At 39.2% G+C, this 23,955-nt stretch overlaps 1 protein-coding gene across 1 annotated transcript in view; it reads left to right on the forward strand.

Moving 5' to 3' along the window:
* The window catches only part of NCK2 (NCK adaptor protein 2), an 87,673-nt gene that overhangs the window by 51,338 nt on the left and 12,380 nt on the right, over positions 1–23,955 (forward strand). The window contains exon 3 of the mRNA XM_064439522.1: positions 3,681–3,922. Within this exon, the coding sequence (XP_064295592.1) occupies positions 3,697–3,922 (226 nt within the window). The 5' untranslated portion in view covers positions 3,681–3,696. The remainder of the gene's footprint in view (positions 1–3,680; positions 3,923–23,955) is intronic.

Raw genomic sequence — 23,955 nt, forward strand, 5'->3', positions numbered from 1 at the left:
CACTTTTTAAAGCGAAACAATCTTGTGCTGAGAAATGGCTGTGTTGAATTTGATATATTTACAGTTCCTTGCATAGGTATTTAAAAACTTTTCACTGCTGCTTTTTAAAGTGGGTGGTGTTATCCTGTCGGGTATGAGAAGACTCTATTTCAGTGCTAAGACTTTTGAGCTCTTCGAGGAGGAATGTTCCAGAAGGTTGTACACTCTTAGCAGTAATGGATTTTTCATTTCCTTGATGTGAAGGAGTCTTGTGTCAGCATTAGAATGTATGGGGACTCTGGTGTGTTTTGTGCGGTCTGTAAGCACCGTAAGCAGAGATTTCACATTTTGAGTGCACATTTTGAGTTTTTATGGGGCACCCGGATGCTTTGGAAGGTTGTATTATTGGGTTTTTCTTATGTTTTTCCCCAAATCTAGCTATGTCGTTTGCTTATAATCTTTTCTTTGGCACACAGCTGTGTTGCAGAAGCATTTTAAAACTATACTATACTACTAAACTATACTATACAACAGCCCCCCTTCTGGGGAACAAATGTGTCCTTATTCGCATATGAGGAAATCTTAGCTCTGCAAATGTCACAGGAAAAACCTTATTGTTCTTGACGGAGCCAGTTTAATGATGTAACCAGAAGAAAGTAATTTAAAGAACTTTAATACTAGTTCCCCGTATTTGGAAAAAAAACTGAACAAAACAACAAACAAAACAACCAAACAAGGCTCCCCAAAAAACAGAACAAAAAACTCTCCCCCCCCAAAAAAACCCAAAACAAACAAAAAACCCCAAACTAAAAGATCAGCATGACCAAACTCCTCCACACACATGCATACGACTTTAAATGGACAAGTGCTTAGCTACAATTATATGGTGCATTTTGACTCATTATAAATCCTGTCCCCACTTGGGTAAGAACGCTTGTGCTGTTAAACATTCAGCAAAACCTGGAGTACTTTACTGACTCAGGTCCTGCGTGAGCATGCGACTTGAGAACATTGGCTTCTCTACACTTGTGCCAAAATTGCATCATGGCAAGGGGTCTGCTTGTGAAATGACATTGTTTCTAAGGCAGCGGTTTTACATGTCGACAATAACTGGAATTGTAGAAGTCTGGTAGCTTGGGGCTCCCCTTCCTGTGTGAATGTCAGACAACTGTATAGTTGATACGGTCAGCCCTGATGTGTGGTCTCTTCCTGGGCTTCCGTCCTTGCCCAGCACCTCGGGGAAACACTTGGCAACTCTTACAACAGGCCTTCAGGGGCATAGGAAGAGTTTAATAGTTTTCCGACAGCCACTAGTCAATGTGGGGTTTTATTATTAATAAGCTATAATATTGATAGATAATTTTAACTTGCTTGTGCTGTGAAAATAACCTTTTTTAGGAGTGGAGCCTGTGTAGTGGCAACATCATCCAACTGCACTGACGGTGGCCTATTTCTTCATGTTCTCCATGTCCCCAGGAGTAGTAAGAATTGACCATTTTACAATTGCTGAGACAAAATAAACTGATCTAAATTGGAGAGGGAGATTATATTGACAACGCTGGCCTCCAGAACATGTTTGATTGCTGTCCCCCTGTGGCTACATCAGCTTATCGACCTGTAGGCTATCTGTCCATTTTATGTGAGTCAGAAACCAGGGCAGTTTGTTGGAGTCTGCGGTCCAAAGCTCAGGCTCTCCTATGTCACTGTCAGACAGGATTATTATTTTAGGGGAAAAAAACTGTTGAAGGGTATAGTGACTTATTTCTTGTAAAATCATCAATTCCGCCTGCATAAATCACAGTGTGTTTGAACTGTAAGGGTTGTGTTTCTTCTCAATTGTTCAAAACATCATAACTTCATTTTTTAATTCATCTTGGGGCTCTCAGCTGTGCAAACTCACATTTGAATAATGTTTTAATTGCCATTTGTTCCTTTGTGTTTTCTAATTGGAAAACGAGAACTTAAGCCTGTTGATTTCAGCTTCTGACTTTCAAAAACGTTGTCCTGCCTTGGCCGCAAGGGGTGACGTTGCTGGTGCTTTCAGGAGCTTTGCTGTCAAACAGTTCAGCAACCGTAGCTCAAGCCTATATGATGCTCTCCTGGAAACAAAAATTATTATAAGAGAAGGCTATTAAATGATAGAGTCCACTATGGTGTCTTATGATTATGGGTTAACTTTAGGTAAGGTGAACACTACTTCTTTCTAAGAGCAGGCTGCTGGGCTGTCTAGCATGTAGTTTTCACAGCTTGTACTGTAGCTCAGGGGAGAAAGTGTGTGTGCGTGTGTTTACAGACTGCAGAAGGAACTGCTTCTGAATATAGGTGATGTAACTTACATGCTGAACAGAATTTCTGAATGAGGTTTCGGGTTTTTAAAATTACCTTTCTGTCATGTAAACGATCAGGTATTGGAGTTCATAGGGTTGTAGACTGCTGAGAACTAGGCAACAAAGTCAAATCATTTTCAAAAGAACCTTGGACATCAGTAGTTTGAAATACTCTGGGACCTGTTTCTACTAATCTGTAATTTAAAGGAAATCCACAGCTTTTACTAAAAAAAAAAAAATCTGCTACATCAATTTGCAAATATACTCTCACCTCCCACTCTCTCCTGTCCTCCTCCACTTTCCTCTCCCCCAGAAACCCCCAGCAGTGATAAGAAAATTTTAGGTAACTTCTCAGAATTTAGAGAATAAGATCAACATGTTTTGCTTGGCATTATAATATGTGTGAATGTCACTGGTGCTGGCATAGGACTTCTCTTCCTCGCACACTTTTATGCTCCCTCACATTGTTCCCAGTAATTACTGGGATGCGTAGGAAAACGTGGAGGCATGCAGCTGCCTTTTGTGCAGCTGACACAGCTTTGGAAAAGATCGTTCTTATTAAAGGTAAGCAAAAAAGACAACTTATTCAGTCGTAACAGAACTCTGCGTAAGTTTCAGTTGGGAAGTAATTAAATGCAATCGAGGGAGGCGCAGTGGATACCCTTCTCCACCTGGCTGACTTGTGCCCGGCACAGGACTGTGAGCTGGGACCTTCCTGGGAGCAGAGGAGGAGCGAAGGCTTCTCCTAAAATGCAGTCTCGGGCTGCCTGCGCAAAACATTGTGAATAAAGGCTTACTAAAGACAGTACCATCTTCTTGATGGCAGATTTCCCTGCTCCGTTTCGTTACTTCTTGAAATATTTTTAACTTCCAACTAAAAAAAGACAGATAACTTTGTTTAAACTTATAAATAATATGTTAGTATGAGGATAAGGAACTAGGGCAGAAGGAAAATAGATTTTTGGGAGGCGGCTATATTTTTTTTTTCCTCAGATCAGAACTTTGAATACCAGGTGTGGGATAGTTTTATAATGCTGTATGCAGAAACTAAATGGGTTTTATAAATTAGCCTTTGTTAATATATATCTGAATAATATTTTATATATGTTCAGGGGAAGCGAATGTAGTACATTAATGACTAGAATTTACTATCAAGGTGTTATCATATTTCAGTGGCAGAAAAAGCAAGAAAGGTCAATACGACTTCTTATTTTTTAAAAAAGGAGTTCCAATCTGTGGGGTTTTTCTCTGTATGGCTTTCTCATTTTTTCCCCTACCCTTTTCTTGCTGATTTCAGAAGAACTGAAAGAAAAAGTTGAGTAAGAATTGCGTGATATAATTTACTGATGAACATGTCTAAATATTTTGTTGCAGAAGGACTCCATGAAAGATGACAGAAGAAGTTATTGTTATTGCAAAGTGGGATTACACTGCACAGCAGGACCAAGAACTTGACATCAAGAAAAATGAGCGTCTTTGGCTATTAGATGATTCCAAGACATGGTGGAGGGTAAGAAACGCGGCCAACAAAACGGGATATGTGCCATCAAACTATGTGGAGCGAAAAAACAGCTTGAAGAAAGGTTCTCTGGTTAAAAATCTGAAAGACACGTTGGGTAAGTCCTTTTGTATTTTGGAAGAAGTTAAGTAGATTTGATGGATTTCAGTTTGGGAATGTAATGTGCATATAAATATTTTTAACATCCTTGTTTGGATTTTCTTAATCTTTAGTTTGAGGTGACATGGTGGATGATTAAGGGAGGGAGGAAGGGAGTCGGGGTGTGGGGAGAATCATGTGGAAAAATCTGTAACAGGTTTTCTTGCCTCACATCCAGGAGAATAAGATGTTATTTTTGGTCCAGTTTGTCAGAGGTTGTGTATTTTTAGTGGCTTAAGAACTCTGTTTTCATTGAGATCCTCTCCTCTCATGCCAAGTCCTCTCACTCTGAAATAGAAGGATGTAAACTGGATTGTTCGGCCTAGCTATCGTAGCAAAGCTAAATCACTTTATGAATGGGATTATGTGATGTGGCCATGTGCAAGGTCAAGGGTTAAGTTTCTGTGGTCCAAGATGTTCCTTCTGCTTCCAAGTCCTTAATATGTACTCTGTTTTATACTTGCACATGAATTCTTCACAACAGTGTACCATACATATAAAATAATATACCTTTGAAAAATTTTGAGTGTATTTTGAAGAAATGTTTTGGAAGTCAGGTTAAATGATTTTTTTCTTCATTTTTGCAGTGATTTTTAATGACAGATGAAATTTAAAAAAAAAAAAAGGCTTTGCTTATGGCTAGAAAAGGTTACGCACAGCAGTAAGTGATCATTTTACTTAGAGGCCAGAAAAACTCTACTAGTGGTATTATAGGATGTAATGAATAAAACAGAAACAGATATGCACCTGGAGGTGTTTTGAGGTTTTTTTTTGGCTTGTGTTCTGTTTTTTGCCTGTGCTTTGTGAAGCCTTACGTAGGGAAAACTTACTCTGTTGCAGTTTGCTGTAGAAAATACTGACTCTTCAACAGAAAAACCAGAATTTGGGATTGGACTTGTTAGAAAATAAAAAGGTTCACTTAAAAATAACATAGCAATAGCTTGTGTAAGTTTATCGCAGGTGTCCTGTGCTAGTGTTGTGTCTAACAGGTTAGGTGTCTTGGTCACTTCTTCATTACCGTGTCCTCCATTCCTGAGCTGCCATGTAGTATGTGGAAATTGAGGAATACAGGACAGGTGGCAGGCAAACAAGGTTATCACAAGATTTACGATGGTGATATTTAAAACCGTAGGCATTTCTACAGATACTCTTAGAATATACTCATTACAGTGCCAGCAAATGTGAGTATGCCTTTTCAAAGATTTGTATAAAGAATAAGCTCCAACATCAATTAACCAGTTAAAATCAAAATCCCGGTTGTGATTTTAAGCTCCTTTTATATGGATTTATGATGTTTAAAAATACATATTTTAAATATTTGGATATATATTTTTTAAATATATATATCCTACTTTATGAAAGGATTGTGTTTCTGTTGCCAAAATATATCAAGTGTTCATGTAAAATGTGGACACTCTTTACTTGATGTAAACACATATTTTTATTTATAGCCAATAGAAATGTGTTTAAGTGAAGGAACAGAGGCACATCCTAGCACATACACATGTTTACCTCCTTGATCTTAACAAGGGTGCATGCTGCAGGGTGCTTCACTTAACTATGGTGGTGACCAGCGAAACAGTTGAACAAAGCTCGATGGTTTCACAGCTGAGCTGTGGCTGGTGTCACATCTTCCAAACCTCAGCATTTTGCACGCACATAGTTTTTTAAGTTCTAAAGGACCGTTATTACAATCTACTGATGCTCCTGTACCTTTTCTAAAAGTTTTCTGGGTGTGGTTTTTGTTCGGCTGAGGCAGAAAATACCACATAGTGGAGCCTAGTTTTTTTTTTTGTGGTGACCACATGTACCTGCGAAGCACGCAGAGTGCAAAGCGCCTCGTGCTCTTTTATTCTCATACATCCTGTGACAGTAAGAAACTGCCTGAGCCATACCTAAGCCACAAATTAGCTCAGGATATTCTTAACACCCCTCCAAAAAAAGTTGATGCTTGACGGTATTCTTTTTTTATCGTTTTAAGGGCTGCGAACTGCGTAGCAGAATGAAGCTTATGTCTATGATATGCACCACGTATCTGTACAATTTTCTTTTAACCTTTCCTGAATCGGAGTCCTCAACTAAACTATAGTCTTTAAGCCTTGCTTTTCTTGCGGCACAGTAATTTCCCTTTCAGAACAAGGAGACCATGTGTCCTTCCTTAGAGAATCCTTTGTTCTGTGCGGCCATCAAGAATGCACTCTCTTCTTCTTTTAAACAAAGGCTTACAAATTGCAAGGCTGATGCTTGATCTAGTGAAACAGCTTTTGAGAGTTTTGCTGCGCCCAGTGAAACAAGTTCTTAATTTCTCGTTATAGAAATACGTCTAATGTCTCATCAAACATGCCTCTCCTAAGATCACAAGAAAATTCACATTAAAATACCCGCTAACCCAGCACAGATGGGGATGGCAGTCAGGAGTATTAGTCCTTAAACCAAACCTTTTTCCAACTGTGATGTTGAAGCTACTACCAAAATAGCAGGTACTAAACAAACAAACAAAAAGTAGTAATTTAGTAATCAGTCAGTAATTAATCATAAATCTTGTGAAATCCCAGGAGAGAAACAGCAGGCTCTTAGCCACTTCCAGTGATGAGGCTAGTGGGCTTTAAAGACAGGCATCCTCTGACGTACCTGGACCCACCTCTCACGCTTGCAGCACTCCAGCAAATGTTGCTTCCATGGAGATGCACTCTTTTCTATCTCTTCCTTAATCAGTTACTTTTCCTTGTATTCAAACAGATTTCATCTGAAAGGATTGTTATCGCACAAATGATGTAGTGTGTTGTCTGTGTGACTGCCCATAGCTATCTGCCACTCTTCTGCTTATCCACAGCAGTGGATGATTTATACTCTACTTCCAGATGTTCAGTAAACATGAAAAGTGCCAGCCATAGTTCAGATTGTGGCAGACCCCATAAAAGCTGTTACTATTTAATTAATGGTCGCCATAGTCGGCTGTTGAAGATACATCATCTAAATAGTTCTTAATCCGTGTCGTCTGTGTTCTAAAGAAGGTTTATGGCACCAGTTAATACATCGGTGTCTCATACATAAAAAGCCAAATACACCATGAAAGTTTAGTACCTTTATGAAGCTGTCTTTATCGGGAAAACTTTTAATCTCTTCAGAGAATGAAGTCATGCCTATTTTTTTCTGGAACTTTGTTGACTGTCATTAATCGAATCTCATCCCTTGAATGCTTTCTTAATAGAATCCCATCAGCTTTACTGTTGTTTGGCTTGGGGTTGGTGGAAGGTTAATGGGCATGTGGGTATTGAGAACATGCAGCTTGATGGTTTAAGACATCAGCCTGGTTTTGGCAGTCTCTTAAGGCTTCTGGAATTTCCATTGTATTTCAGCATTTTTGGAAAAGAACATCAGTTAATATAACGTGTTCAGAGCCAGCTCTGTTAAATGTGTTGGATGCGTATTAAAATGCTGATTAACGCTTATTTAGCATATGTTCATTAAATCAGTTACGTGTGGACTGAAAAAGGGCTCACCTCAAATCTCAAATACTGCCAGTAATTTCTGAAGAGATACTTTTGGATCATCCTGCATCTTTTTACAAAACAATAACCTTTTCTGCACCATTCACTTTGTCTTTCACCTTCTAAGGGCTTACTGTGTTATACTTCTTGGAGTCCTGTCATCAGGGAATTTCCCCAAAACTTTTAGCTTTCCTTAAGTGACTTGGAGACATTTTGAGGTTTGTAATTTTGCTATTGATGACTGTCTGTTTTTATGATATTTCCTTTTGATATACATTACTTCTATGTTCTTAAATCTCTTTCTGGAGTAAACTCTAATGGATACATAGCTACAACAGCCCGGTTTTAATTATGGAAATGTAGTGTATAGGCCACTTACTACATATTTTAAATGATTCATCTTCCCGTTCCCTTTTTTGTCTTAACTGGATGTTACTCCAAGTAAGAAGTTAATGGCAATTTAGCCATTTCAAATTACTGCCTTCTGTTTGCTCATATTGAATGAAATCTGGTAATTATTACTATTCTTAAGGCAAAAGCCAGCTTCCAGGCCAGTGATTAAAATTTCATCTTCATTCATTATAATGAAGTTTAAAATAGTTTCCTTGTACAGTATTTCTTTTGCGGGGAGGGTATTTTTTATACATTTTGATTAAGTCTTACTAAGCAAGAGACCTCCAGCATGCATCTTCCAAACTGTAATCTTCTGTAATATAATTCTTCCCATGCACTGGGGGTGGGAAGGAATTCCCATACTCATTTGTATGGAGTGGGTGTTTGCCAGCACCACCCCCAGAGCTGCCTCTGAGTGTGGCTCCGCGGCTTTCCCCTTCTGCAGCAAAGATGATCTCTACGCATGCTGGCTCATCTCTGTCATGTCGAACAGAAACCTTATCTGAAGGAAGCAAAAATAATTAAGAAGTCAGTTGTTTGTGTAAGCAAAATAAAACTTGTGCATTTTTTCCATCCCTCTGCATGTCATTTTCCTGGCAACAGCACAAGTCCCCAGGCAGCAGCGTGCCACGGGTGACTGATGAGTGTGATCCAGCAGCAGGGTGCCGTTTTCATGAGAATCCACAATTTTCTAAATGTTACTGCTTTTGCTTCACAACCAGCATTGGATAATAGGGATTTCTTAAAGGTGTTCAGTCTTGCTCCCTTTAGTGAACAACCACATAAAAAACCTTGAAGACATTTCCACTCAGTTCTTGGTGTGAGTTTTTGAACAGATGCCCAGCAAAACAAAGGTTTATTAAAAGGTATTGAAAGAGAGATCGGACACCAAGAATGCAGGAGATGGGTTTGCAAAATGCGTAGGAACAATAGAAACGGTAGAGATGAGTGCTGGCAATGATGGGAAATAACAGTAATCTCAGTAACATTTCACAGAGGTGTTTAAGTTTCACAAGAGACTCTTCAAATGACTTCTTTATTAAGCTTCTGTAAGTCAGCAAAACATTTCAGTAGGTTTTCAGTTTTGATTCATTCAGTGTGCCAGATTTTCATGTGGAAAGTAAGAATTGCCAAGTGAGATGTAAAGTACAGAAAGCAGTCCTTACTTGAATCTCTGTTCTTAGCACGTTATTTCAGAAGTGTCGTGATCATCCAGGAGTATTTCCTGTGTTTGTCAACCTCCACGGTGTCTACCTGGGTCAATCTTGTAGACCTGTGCAGCAGTTCCTGAGTGCTATGTACACTGTCACTTCCAGGAACCAACAGTTTTACACCTCTCCCCTTCTTCTGTGGTTATTTTAATTTATTTATATGAAAAGGGTTTTTTCACATTTATAACTTCACATTTTCCCGTTTGAGAGCTACTTAATACCCCTTCACTGTGCCTTTCTGGAAATTGCTGGGGAAGTGAGCTCTTTTTTCTTTAGACAGCCACTGCTTAGTAACAAGCAGAAATGTGGAATAGGTCATTTCACAATGCAACGTTTTCTTTAATGTTGGAAAATACTGTTGGTTAAGGGGTTTGGTGTACTTCCTTTTTAGATACAAATATTTCAACTCAAACTTACACTATTACCACCATAGTTCTGTATAACACGGTCATGAAATCTCATTCTCCAAATAAGTAATTAACCTTTAACTTCTGGTGTGTGGGTTAGTGGTCTTTATTTTTTATCTTTGTTTTGGTTTTGAGGAGTTTTTATTCTAAATATCTGTGGCCCAATTCTGGTAGTTCTGACATGGTATGTCTAGTAGATTTAATTGTACAAGGTGGTATTTTGACATTCATCAGGTCTTTGTGTTGATGACTACTTAAGTCTCTCACTGGTGAAAGCTGCTTCTGTGACTCTAATTGTTGTGGGTTTTAATTGAATTTCTTCCAGTTCTTCAGTGCTGGTTTTTAAAAGTGTAATCATGAGAAGTGTACACAGTATTTCTGGCACAGTTATAGCTATAAATTGAGCCTTCGATACTCTTTGCTTGATGAATTGTGTTTGTTTATCAGCGAACTGCCGTAGCCTTATGAGCTACAAGATCACAGAAAACACATTAAGTTGGTAATAGGAATGAGTACTAGTTTGAAAATATTTCTATTAGTTCTTAATTAGTTGTTTTCTTTTTTACTACTTTATGGGCACCATGTGGGTGTAAAATTTACTACAGAATGAAAGAATGGTGGAAATAAGAATAAATATGGTGTCATTTTATAAGTACACTGTTGTATAGCATAACCTCTTAAGCCTTGTAGAGCTCATGTAAATAAAAAGAGCTACCTTATAAGGCAAACAGAAGTTATTTTAATCTCTTTAGAACTTTGAGTTCCTGATGTTGTTGGACTTCCTTGTCACAGACCTATAAGAAATGTTAGTCTTTCCACTCAAGAGCAGGCATTTGATAAATTTGATTTGAAAAAAAAAAAAAAAAACCCAACCAAACAAAAACTACCAACCTTCAGAACTTTCTACACTGAGTAGCAACTTGTCAGATTATTTATAATGTATGAAAATTTCTAAGAAGGAATGATACGAAGTCTTTTGTTTAGTCAAACATCTCTAGTTGAAATTCAGTAAAATCCCCTTGTAGGAATTCCACACAAATAAAAGTATCTTTCCTTTGTTACTTTACGTTGCTTTGAAGCTTTCTAGCTTGTCAGCAAGTGTGGGCATGGCAGTAGTGGCACATCTGTTGGTGGACTGGGTGAGGGTAAGTCATCTGTATTGGCACTTTTAAGCAGTCGATATACAGGAATTTAAGCTCATCTTTACAGAGGGGAAGTAGTTGAAGTTTTTATGTACAGCACATTCTTACTCAGTTTCCTAGAATCTGTGTATTAAAATAGCTTATTCCATGGTTGAATTTGTTCAGCAAAAGCACTTTCTCTGCTGCGCTTCATCCTGCTTTTTAGTTATATTGCTCAAAGCATGTTTGTTTGTGGGGCAGGGTAGCAACAGTGGTGACTCTTCACCAGTGATGAAATGGAGGAACATGGGTTTGTGGCAACGAGAGAAGCTGATGTGAACTCTATTTACGTATGGTGTCTTTGGTGCAATTGTTGCTTTTCTTCCATCTTCACAATAATAACAGATCAGCCTGGTTGCATGGGCTACTGTCACTAGATGCAGAGAAAGGCTAAATGGGAGATGCTCACAATGATTTCAGAACACAGGGAAGAGATTTCTTTCATTCCCATCTAGAGCATGTGGAGTTAGGAGCTGGCAGTGCTGATACCACTGGGGTGGTAACAGAGGATTTGTATAAGGAATTCAAATGCTTTGCTACTTTCTGGAAGCATATCTGCCTCATGATCATCATCAAAACCTAGACTTTGCTTAAACAGCTGGTTTCAGTTCACTGATGATCTCCGAAGATCTAGAGACATCTTCAATAGCAGTAGCTCTGTATATGGAAAATGACACAAGAAGATATTGCTGACATGGTAGGGTCTGCTAATTTGATAGGTACTTAATGGCAGAAGAATATATTAATTTTGAATTAGTGTTACTGTTATGCATATAAAATATTTACCCAAAATGCAAAACAAACAAACAAATTTATGGTTATGGACCTGTTGTACGCCTATAAAAATTTAAATTAACTTTATGCATATCAACTATGTCCAGTGAAAGTAGCATTAAAGGTATTGAAGTCTCTGCTTCGTGGAACTAAAATCAGACTTTCTAAAAAATAATGTGTTATAATTACTAAAGGAATGTGCGATTAAGAAGGAAAAAAACCTGAAAATACAGAGCAGAGTAACGGAGAAAAAAAAAAAGAAAAAAAAGAGGAGGAAAAAAAAAGAAAAAACCCCAACACCCAACCCCAAAACAAAACAAAACACAACCTTAATGCTTTTTTGTTACCTGCAGCAGAAAGACTTGAAAGCAAAGAAAATTGGTAGATATTCTGGAGAACTCAAGGTACAGAGCAACGCTTCTTTTACAGCCTGATAAAAGACTTTCTCTGCCGGATATATACATCAGGTCTTTTATCTGATCCGAGGCAAAAAGCCAAAAGCAGCAGCAAAAGCAGAACCTGCAGCTTGTTGCAATGCCCCTGAGCTCCAGTGCTGTCTGGCAACGGGAGCAGAAGTTTATTCTTTTTTTTCAATTTACAGTTGCATGCGTTATATTCTGCTGAACGTTTGTCTTCTGTGAATTATTTGTTTGGGTGGATTATTTAAAGGATTTGCTGCTTCAAGAGTTTGAAACAAACATATAATGGAAACCATGATGTGTCCTACCTTTCAGCAGATTTTTCTAATACGACGGTTGCAGTAAAATGTTGCAAGGCTGAAGGCATAAAGAAATCTTGCTGGGTTCCACGTTGAGTGAATAAATTTGTTCTTTGTATTATTGTATTAGAAGTTTTGTGTAATGGGTACTTCTCTCCTCCCTCCCCATGCAGTATGTGTGTGTGCTTGGAGGTACAATTTGATGTTTACAGATGACAGAATGAGCCTTTATTTTAGTCATAATTATGTTTCAAAAAGATAAAAGGATCGCCTTAACTCAACGTGGCTGTGTGCACTGATGTCTTTGGTAGTGTTACTTCCCCCAGCTGTCACCTTTGAGGACCCTTGGTTTTGGCCCTCTCTGAGCCAGTTACGTTTCAACATGTAATCATGTTTTGCCTTAGGGCAACCCATCAACTAGCTCCCAAGGTATTTTCATCGTTACCTATTAAAGAGAGTCACCCCACTGCCTGTAGCTCTTCCTACACCCAGTTCCAGCCACGGAGGCAGAGCCTTTTGCTCTCTTAGTGTTAAAGGATTGTGTCTGAACCCTCAGCTTTTTTGACATTTCATTTTTTCCATAGAATAAAACCCTGTAAGCAATCTGCTAATCATGTCTCCTCTTCTGAGACAGTGAAAATAGAATATGTATTTTTTTTTCCTAGTGTCTTGTACTGGACTTCAATTGTGTTCCCTTCTGTCCTCCCTTTCCTCAGCTCCCTGGGAGGACCCAAGTCTGCCGAGGCAGCAGAACTAGGGCTGCAGTGTGGGTCACCGCATTGCACCCTGCTGCCTGAGTTGGGCCCTTCCTGTAAGCATGTGGATGTAGTGACCACAGCTCTTCAGAAAAATGTGGTCTCTCTGCGCTCTGCGTACTGTCCTGTCCTTTAGCTTCACGTCCTAGCGCATGAAGGCAGTAGCAGAGAAGAAACAGTCAACAGTAGCTGATTTTGAGGTCTTCCATATACCTTGTTTGGTGTGTATACCTGGCTCACCCTTATAAAGACCAATCTAAGATGGCTGGCAAAAATCAATAGCCTGTGTATGTGCTCTCGGGGACACCGTTTTCCAAAGAATTCCAGTGACTCAAAGGACCAAGCAATTTTTCTATATTGAAGTGACAGTGGCTGTTCTTCCTACCATCTTGGCATCATCGGGGGATTTCTTCTCATTTGGACGTGGATATTTCCTCCAATACACATCCCTAAATAATTCGTCTAATATTACTGTGTTTCTCTTTTTGAGGCCTTGGGCTGTCTTAACATTTGATCTTCCAGGGTCGTCTTTTGGGGTATTAATTTATTTGTTTTTCTCTGTGTGGTCGCACTTGGGTTCCATTGCTTTCTGTTCCTCAGTTTTTTTGAAGATCTGAACCACAGGTGGCCATTCTGTGATATGTTTTCATACCACACAAACAAAATTTCTAAATTAGCATTCATGCAAAAAGAAAAAAAGGGCTTTGTCTTGAATGTACAAGTGAATATTTCCTTCCTTTTTCTGAGTCTGAAAAATGTTTTGTTTTGTGGAATGCGTCCATAAAACAGGAATTAAGATGCATGCAATGTATGCAAACACCCAGCATAAACCTGCTATGTGAGAGAAAATGTCCACCTGTGTTGTTTCTAGGGAGTTGGGTTCCAGTGGCAGAGATGGCTTTCTCTGAGAGTCACTTCAATGGTAAACATGATTGTTTACTGCCAAGTAGTTTCTGCGGTCTCAGCAAACAGACTGGGACAGACACCGTTCTTAATGCGAATGGGTGGTCAGGTTGGCCAGGTGGACATTCAGGGGTGCTGTTTCTACTAGATGACTGTAGCTGTATATTGCACCAGAAAAGTAATTTAGGACTTTGGCTGTAGACCATCTAAACTGTATGCGGTCATTGCCATTGCTCCTGTTTAGGAGTCTGTGGGACTGTAAGCAAAACAAAAAGGAAAATGAAAGAAAAAGAAAGGGAAAAAGTATTTTGATGTAGTGAAAACACTGTTGTTCTTGTACACGGGCTCTATCAATTGACAAACCTGTAAGATGTTTTTTAATTGCTCATTCAGGAAGTTGTTCTCTGGAACAGGAGCTAAATTTATTACTATATTACTTACTAATTCATTATTGAGTTATAATCTACAGAAGAAATTGTTTTAGTTTGTGTGAGAGTTGTGGGGTTTTGTGTTTTGGCTGTGAGGGCCAAACCTCAGCGGAGACAGGCTGTTTTGTTAAGTGAGCCATTTTCCCGTTACTTCCCCTTCAGTGACGGCGACGTCTGGTTTTGTGTATGTAGTTGCAAATAACCTGAGAGCTCTTGATTAACGAAGCTACGGGCATTGCAATTCAGAGAGGAACTTAGTAAAGAAAAGGTGGTATTTACTTTTCTTTCCTTTCCTAAAAGGAGCTTTGAATAAAATTGCCATATCTATGACAGGCTTCTAAGGAGTCCTGAGGTTTCCACAGAAAAAAGTAATAAACACCTTGGGTTTTCTTGTAACATGGTATTTCGTGTTTCAAAATGTTAGTATAGTATAGCGTTGTCATTCTGACCTTACAGTAGAATTACTAAGGCTTTACATCATGCTTCTTGTTGGTGTGGGCCAACTAGAATAAAATGCTATAACCTCAAAAGGTAGCTGGCCATGTGACATTCAGGAAGGACTATCTTGAGCTTTTTGATGCTGAGAGATTGCCCTTCTTTAGTCAGTGTTTGCATCATTGTCTTCTAATGCATTTCTTCATGTTGAGGGACTGTCTAATTACTGCTCGGTAATTTATCTGCTTAACGATCTGAACTTCAGTCTGTGTTTGTTAACAGCTATTAAGCATTTCATTTTCATGCACAGAATTGAGGGCAAATTTGAGAAAGCAAGAAATGAAAAGACCAAGGTAGTGCTATAATCACCCGTATCCAGAATAGAATGATTCCGTCTCAGTTATCTGGAAGAGTCTTAAAGTTGGAGGGTCATCATCTTACATTCATGGTAGTCTACTTTGTACTGAATTTAAAAAAAAGTAGAAATTGAGTGGGTTCATGTTTACAAGCTGTATTTGTATCCAAAGCTGTCCTTTGCACCTCTCTTAATTCATATAAATGCGAGATAGCTAAATATAAATCATATTTCCATCAAATGCTGGAGGAGGAGGATGAACATAAGCTGCTATATATTACTGAGGAACAGGAGCATGTATTGTGGTAGGTAGTTTGGGGTACCTCATGCGTATTAAGGATTTCTTTGTTAATATTCTGTTAGTGTTTGTGAAGGAGATGCAAAATGGTGTAGCTTTCCTTCTCTACATGAAGGGAACAGAAGGCACTGTGAAGTCCTACAGAGCTACTGTGCTTTCTCCCCATACCTTACAAATCTGTTCTTAGAATGACAGGGCTAGCCTAGGTTTAAGGTATTCCTGGTTAATTTTTCTTATCGGGTTATCCTACAAAATCAAGAGAGCATCATTAATAAGATTACAAAGTAGGTGGAAATATCTTTAAATTATCTCTCTTTGAAAGCAAAGACTGTGTATTTCAAGTAAGCTGTCTTCAATTTAAATTTGTAGACAAAAATTGAAACCATAGATCTTGAGAAGCCCCATGCATTTTATACGCCTTCTATTTGAGACCGAGACAGCTGTTTGCCTATTTCATAGAGTATTGAGAATCCCAAGGCCATCTTAAATTTGCCTCATAAGACTTTATCTACTTCACTTTTCCATTGGAGTAAGAACATACGTGAGGTGGTTGGTGGAAGCCTTTGGGTTGTGTGTTTGATGCCTTTGGAAACTCTGTCCACATACATCCCTGTAGTAAAATCTTTCATTTTAACCTCTTGCTCTAAAATGCTGTGGGTACAGGAAATCCATTATCTGGTACTGGAATTTGAATGTACCTTTCCTGCTAATAGATAGGCATGTTGAACGCAGTCTAAATTACAAGAATTAATGCAGTATTTGTTTTTAATAGGGTTGGTGAATTGATTTCTTTATGGAAGCTTCCAGACCAAATAGTGTTTGATGTATGGGAAACTTTGACGCTACTTTTTCCTGTGTTTGAGAAACATAGTGATAAAGCAGCCTGGTCGTTGAAATGTCAGAATTTCACTTTGACATTTAAAGAAGAGTTTCCATTTTCTGATTTGTTCTAGTGTGGCTTTTTTTGATATTGAGCTTCTTAAAGAAGATACGAAAAGTCATTAATAGAGCTGTAAGGCTTCATTTCTGTATCATAAATGCAGCTGAAGATCTCTGGAATTTATAGCAAAGAGTTCTGTTGATGGAGAGGTTGCTTCTAAAACCAACTATCCTGTATGGATCTTGGCCTTTGAATGTTTGCTTGGAAACTGGACGTGCTGGTGGAGGGGAGAAGGAAGGGTGGGAGGTTGCAGACTGAAAATGTGCAGAAACATTAGGTTTTTCTTTCTGTGTAACAGAAGAAACTTAAGTCTGCTGAATTCCTTTTTAATAAAGCAGCAACCCCAAGTTATTTTAAAATTATAAAAATAATAACGATAAACAGCATAAAGCTAAATGAATGTCTGATCTGGACATTCCAGCTGTCAAGAAGTCATGTGTTTATCTCTATATTGGGGGAATGAATTACTTAATTTACATAATTTTATGGTTTTTCTTAAGAATTTTCCTGAAAAGTTAATTACTTCTTTCTTAATACATTTTTTGTTTTTAAAAAAGACACTGTAAATGTTGCATACTTATTAACTGTATGCATTAATATGCAATATAATTCAGACCCTTAGTATTAGGAAATGAGTAACTTATTTGGTAAACAGAAAAGGATCAATTTTTTTAACTGCATATGTGCGAAGCCAGATGAAATTGCGGTTCTATTAAAATCACAGGTTGGAAGGGACCTCAGGGATCATCCAGTCCAACCTTTCTAGGAAGAGCACCGTCTAGACAAGATGGCCCAGCACCCTGTCCAGACGACTCTTGAAGGTGTCCAACGTGGCCGAGTCAACCCCTTCCCTGGGGGGATTATTCCAATGGTGACTGTCCTCACTGTGAAAAATTTCCCTCCCGTGTCTAATCGGAATCTCCCCAAGAGCAACTTGTGTCCATTCCCCCTTGTCCTCTCCATGGGACTCCTTGTAAAACGGGAGTCTCAGTCTTCTTTGAAGCTACCCCTTAAGTACTGGTACATGGGGATGAGATCCCCTCTGAGCCTCCTTTTCTCAAGGCTGAACAAACCCAGCTCTCCCAGCCTATCCTCGTATGGCAGCTTCCCCGTCCTCTGATCATCTTGGCGGCCCTTCTCTGGACCCTTCCAGCCTGTCCACATCCTTTTTGTATAGTGGGGACCGGAACTGTACAGAGTACTCCAGGTGTGGCCTGGCAAGCGCTGAGTAGAGTGGGATAATTCACAAGAAAAATAATGATTTTAAGTATCTTAAATAAAAATTGGCTAAAACATTAAATAAATGTTTCCTCTAAATAAAAATGGGTTTTGATAAACTTGCTGTTTCTGCTGCATCTAACATAAAACACTTGATTAGTAAATTGAGTGGGATTTTCTGCTTACCTTGTCTTTGAAGATTTTTAGAACTTGGAGAGCTGTTTTCTCAATTTTGGTTTTAGATTTGGGGGAACTAAGAAGTATTTCCATCTCAGCTGAAATAAATTTCTTAACTTTTTGTATCACTAAACTTAACAGAAATTATTTAAAAAATGTTTTTCTAACCCTTTCAAAGATGACTATTATTCAGTATTTTAACAAGCTCTTGCTCTAGGTATTTATACTGGGATTTCTCCTAGGTCATTTGTTTGACTTCCCTAAGTTTGTCAGCCTCAGACTTGTTTTGCTTGAACGTTTCAGCTGTTTAATAGAAGTTGTCTTAATAAATTATAGTAATGTTCAATTTTTCAGCTCTGGAGTGCCTTGTTTCAATTTGAATTGTAATAGGTTTATTTTTAGAGAAGAAAAATATTATTTTAAAAATCCAATTAAAATTTTCATAATAAACATACTGTACTCAGGTTCTTCGAGGTGGCTTCTATGATCTTTTTTTTTTTAACCATGAAGCTAGTAGTACTGTTTAAAGCATTTTACTCTAGAAGGAGGGTAGACAAATTGAGATGCATTAAAATTCGTATGAAAAATTTTACAACTAACTGCTTTGTTTTGTTTGTGGGGATTTTGGGTGTTTTTTTGGGGGGGGTGTTTGGGGTATTTTTATTCAGAGAAGAATGGATAGTAATGTAAAAAAAATTTCAGTTACTGGGTAATTTGTAACACCAGTGAAAGATCCTGGCTTTAAATTATTTTTTTCCCATAAATAAATTTTCAAATACTCATTCATGTTATGTTTAAAACCCATGCTTTGACAGCCTGCGTGAGACTTGTGGCAGTGTGGATAGGATTTAAGGCAGAAGCTGAAGGAACTGTCTTCCAGAATATTCTCCCTTTTTCTTCCTCTTTTCAATACCTTTGTTTATATATATTAGCCAGTTTGACACCGAGTAGCTGTGAACTCAAGTGCTGAAGTTGAGCATCGTGCTGAAAGGTGTTGCCATCCACCGCAAACTGGGAAGCTGGGCAAGGGCGTTACCACTTGCAAGGAAGGAGGCCCTCAGCCCCGCAAACCCCAGTGCTGCGGCTGGGGGCCGAGGGGCACCGTGGTGCTCCTGCTGATGCATCAAAATCAGCCCATCATTGTGTTTGTCTCGCTAAAATCACACCAGTTAGTCAGCTTTCAACAGAACAGTGCATCACGGGTTGATTTTTTTTTTTTTTTTTTTTTTTTGGGGGGGGTACTAACCTGATTGCAGAGCAAGTCTCTTTGGGGAAGGCATGGCTGATTTGGGCAACTTGGGGGCTGTCGGGGAGCCAGGAGGTAGGAAGGCAGGGGTCCTCACTAACCCTGCCTCCCTTTCCAAGTGGACATTAGAAGTTGTTGGAGACGCTTCAAGCAGTTGTATCTGGCTTATTTAGTGTCATGGTCTCATTCATTGAGTTCTGGATTGAGGAATTGTGTTTTGGAAATTTAGTGTTGCCTCTATGATTTTTCAAAGCAAAACAGTTTTCTTGTATTGCACCTTTTTTTCTGAAAGGCCTTTTTTTGACCTTTGTACTCGAACTGATGCACAGGTAAGCTACAGAAAATAGTTTTGCTCATGATTTTTGTATTAAAATCAGAGGAGGTTTTAGAAAAGATAGGTTGGGAGAATTCAGATAACTCTAATTTCACTTGCCAACTATTTTTCAGAAACTGGCTTTGGATATTCACTACCTATTTTTTTGTACGCAGAACATGGGAGAATGGAACAGTCGGTAATCTGAGGTATCAAATAAACTTAAAATGTCTTTAGAAAAGAAGTGCAAATGTATTTAATCTATTTCACCTACGTACGAGATGTGATAAATTTAGGGAGCAGTCTTGGGGATGCTAGACAACTTGACTGCAAATATCTTCAGTGTTTAGTGCATGTTATTCTTAAATAGAACTTAATAAAATAAATGTGAGTATGGATAAGCCTACAGAGAAGCATTATACAGCCACGTCAGTGAGTCTGTTTTTATACCTCTGGGGATGAGCAAAAGCAGTTAAAATACAAAATGTGGTCGCTCATCAGTTTCAGGCAAGGACAGCAGCTCCTAGAAACATGGAGAGACTCATCAAGGAAGTCTTCCTAAAATTAGAAAAAGATATCTGTTTTGTAAATGGGCTTCTTCTAGTAAAGCTAGTATGTAATACAAACCATAATTAGAAAAATGGGATATGGATTTTTACTAGTGGCAACAAAATCCCTTTCTGTGCAAGTGTTATGTATGTATTTGATAAGGTATGTATTAGAATAAAGTTTTAAAGACTATTAAACTTCTTTATCCTAAGCACCAATTTTCTTAAAGATCATTGCTACACAGCCTTGTTTCAGTGCCTTCACTGGAGGCAGGAGGAGAGAAAAACCCTTCTTTCGGTTTTAGCAGAAGGCTGGGCAGTCGGGGCGGGTGTGCTGTCTGACAGACGGCCAAGCTCTGGGCCAGGAGCATGGCCAGCATGGCAGAAGGCGTAGGTAAGAGTAGGGGAGCTGGCAGGATCAAAGTGTTGAGCCCAAGGGGAGTGATCAGAAGGAAATTCCACCACTTTGAGGTTTGGGGTTGGGGGAACTAAAGTAATTTCCTGAGGGAGCTTAAGGAGCCTGAGGTGGGAAGGCTGGAAGTCCTATAGGGAGAGGGCATTAGAAGAGCGAGCTGGTGGACTTATGGGTACGATGGGAAGGCCCTCACGGGGACAAGCTGGTAACGAAAGGGTGCAAAGCTGGGGTTTGCACAATGGGGACTTAAGAGACAGGAAGCAAAGTCATAGGAAACTGGTCTTCCTTCGGCCTGCTGCTCGCAAAACAAGCCATTCTTTAGAGCCGCAACTGAGCAAGGAAAGGAAGAGGGCACGAAGTAATGTGGGAGGCACATTTCTAAGTCTCCCTAGGACTGACCTCGGGGCCAGAGGGTTTCTTTCACTGCAGAGAGGAGGAGGATTTGCAGTGGATCCCTTCTGTGGGAATGATGCTAACAATTCTTTTTTCTCAGCAATATATCCGCCTGAAATTTAAACCTACTCACATTACTTGGCAACTCACTTCTAAGAAAGAAAATGAACTAGTTTAGCACGGGTCAACTGTAGATTGTGAACAGTGTTACTTCCTGCTAGACACCATAACATAAAACAGGCTTTCTGCTCCTTTGCAGTGCTTTTGCTCCTCCTGCTCTTTTTCCCCTCCCTTGAAAGCTAATCCATTGCTTTAGGTTTCTCCTTACAACAACTAGTTGTAGTTGAACTGTAACCAGTGAGTCAGAATGGGAAAATACAGCTGTATTTCACTAGTAGGTAAGTTTTTCATTAAAACAAAGACAATGAAAATGCCAAAATTATGACTGCAATCACAAGTATATTTGACTCTTTGAAATGTGAATCCCAAAGTGCTTGAACGTGGTGTTTTCCGTGGAATTCCTTACACAGGTTCCATTCTATTCAGACATAAGAATGGGGATACCCTTACAAATCATCATAAGTGAACATTTCTGCTAGTAACAAGTAATGGCAGTGTTTACTCTTCCAGAGGTGACTCGTAGATTGCACTTTATTTTAATGGAGTTACAGTTTTTGTCATAGATGCATATGAAGTTTATAATGGTCCTAACTTTATTCTTGCTTAGCTAAGACCAGCTATCCTGCTAAACGGTATTTTTAGACTTGCTTCCTAAGGAAATGAAGCTTACACTAGTCATGCTGTCAGAGTCAGCTGTCATCGTCCGTCCATCTGTCCACCCTCGATAACTCAGCCAATTTTAAGCAAACTTGACAGACTGGCAGAGATAAACTAACTAGTTTTCCCCAGCTCAGTGCCTGGGAGGGTCATTGCTGGTCTCCCTCACTGGAGAAGAAGCCAGAGCAATCCAGCTCTCTGCTCAGTCCAGGCAGGGCTGAAAGGCAGCAGGGCGCCGGGCATCGTGCTTGGCTGGCCAGCCCAACAAAGGTAGGGAGGGTAACACCGGGGGAGATGGAGTATACAGTGGGGAGCTGGAGTTATGAGAAGGACCTGGGGATGTGAAGGCAGTCATATGGTAAGGGGGCTTACTGTGGATCCTGCAGGATATGGGGGAGGCAGGGGAGGAGTAGTGCGGCAGGAGGTGTAAGTAGAAAAACAGGAACAGATTTCCTTCATTCTGCTCATGGAACAACTTGTTTCCTCTTCTATCATAGCTGCAGTTATGAATGTTGTAACTTCACAGGAAAAAAGAGTGTTAGCTAATGCTGTGCGTGCACTTCGCTGTGCTTGGTTGCAGACGGGTCTCCGCATAGTTAGTTACCTTGGTCAAACCAGCTGGAAACACAATCTTTGGTGCACATCGCTGCTATTGCAAGAGGCTAATCATTACCACACTATCAGCCTTAAAAAGTTCAGTTATGTTAAATGTTAAGCTAAAACTGAAGAGTTCCAACAGCCTTTACTGATAAACTTTTTTTCTTTATGATCTGTTTTCTTCTGTTGCTATGGTTTGTCTTGAATGGGGAGGATAAAAAGGAACATTTAAAACATCAGAAGGTGTGTGGAAAAAGGCACAATTTATGAAATTTTAAGTGAAAGAAAGTGCTTAGATGATAACATTTTACTAAATGTTTAGATACCTTTATCAAACTTCAAAATCTTATATTTTTTTTTAGAAAATTGTTTCTTTCACCTGTTTGCCAGCAATTTTTTCTCTGGATACTTCAGTTTACGGCATTCTCTTATCACACTACATCCCCATATCTCACAGTTATGTCTGTGCTCTGATTTTCAACTAGTTTCTCCTGGCCGGCTACTTCATCATCTGCTGGGCTTTTTTATTTTATTAGTTCTTCTGCTGTAATTCCAAGAAGTGGTGCTGCATATTTCCATTACAAAGCACATCAAAACCTAAGCTTTTAATCTGGAAGGTTCAGTCTCAGTCTAGGGCTTTATATAGGTGAATCTACTGAACTATGGTTGGTTGTTTTCCATGAAGTTATAACAAGTAATTTCCCCCCTTTCCGAACAGAACGACCCTTAAGTTGTATTTGTTTATATCTCCCTAACTTAATGCTCCTTGGTTCTCATACATCCTTGTCTTTTGGTTGAAAATTATCTTTAAACTGGTGAAGATTTCCAGCCTTGGCAGAGATCAGAGCCTGGCCAGCTTCTCATTAGTGCTTGCCTGGACACTCTTTTCCTGCGATTGTCTCACCCAGTACAATAAGCTGCTCTCCCTCATTTTGCCTGAAGGTGCAGCCACTGGCTCTTGGCTGAAATGATGTAGTTAGAATGACATTAGGATGTAAGCAAGCTCTGACAGGAAGCAAGGAGCTGCTGGGGAAGGTCAGGAAACACTTCAGGATCATTGGAATTTTCTGCTGTCTTCTGAGACCTCCAGACGGTATTAATTAATGTATTTAACCCTTCTAGTTAGCAATCCCTGCGTGGCGCTGTTTGTGCCGTACAGCTAACCCTGTGAAATAAACCAGGTAGTTCTGCACTGAACAAACAGCTCTGAAGATATTAATCGTGTATTTATTTTTAAAAATGAACACACTTTTCAGCAGTGGAGTGGCCAGATTAAATAGTCTTGAATTGTTAAAAACGAAATAGCATGCATCTCCTTCTATCAGATTATTTGAGGAAACAAAAGCAAAGTCCTATTTTTTTTTTTTCTATTCAATCTGCTACAATCAGCATGTACTCCTTGTGTCTCAAGTAAATATCTCGCCTGCCAACAAGGCTCTAGGAGCATGGAGAAATGTACAAAAGCTCCTGTTTCTGTGTTGGTTTTTGCTTTCTGTGCCCTGCATGATATTTTGGCTGTGGCTTGGTTTGTGCTATAGTGAGACTTCATCTTTTGGTTTCTTTTCAGAACTTTCATAAGTGAATTTCACAAGAGAGGGCTACTTGTTCACTTTATCTTTCTGTTTATATATAAGCTTAAGCAGTCCTTGCTAGAAAAGTTTGAAAAGTACAGCAAGTGTGTTGTGTGTGTAGTTTTTCTTCCATATTTAAACAGACATTAGCGGGGTTCCTCTAATTAAGAAAAAAAAATCTATTTGATGTTATTTCTTCTGTATGTTGTATTTCATGCTATAATTAAAGCCATGACAGTACCTGAGAGTTTACAGATTATAGGGGAGCATATGCAAATGGTCTTCCTCACCATCAGGTTTACGCATTTGTAGTACGTGATGAAATGTAGATGAGAGGGGTGTGGATTTTAAAAGGGGGCTTGCAGTTGGAAGGAGTCAGAGCTGTAGCTGCCTGGGGAGAGACTGAAGAATGAAGAAGGCAAAATGTAATCTGCAAAGCTTTTATCAC

The sequence above is a fragment of the Phalacrocorax carbo genome, chromosome 1 (genome assembly GCF_963921805.1).
Source record: "Phalacrocorax carbo chromosome 1, bPhaCar2.1, whole genome shotgun sequence".
NCBI lineage: Eukaryota > Metazoa > Chordata > Aves > Suliformes > Phalacrocoracidae > Phalacrocorax > Phalacrocorax carbo.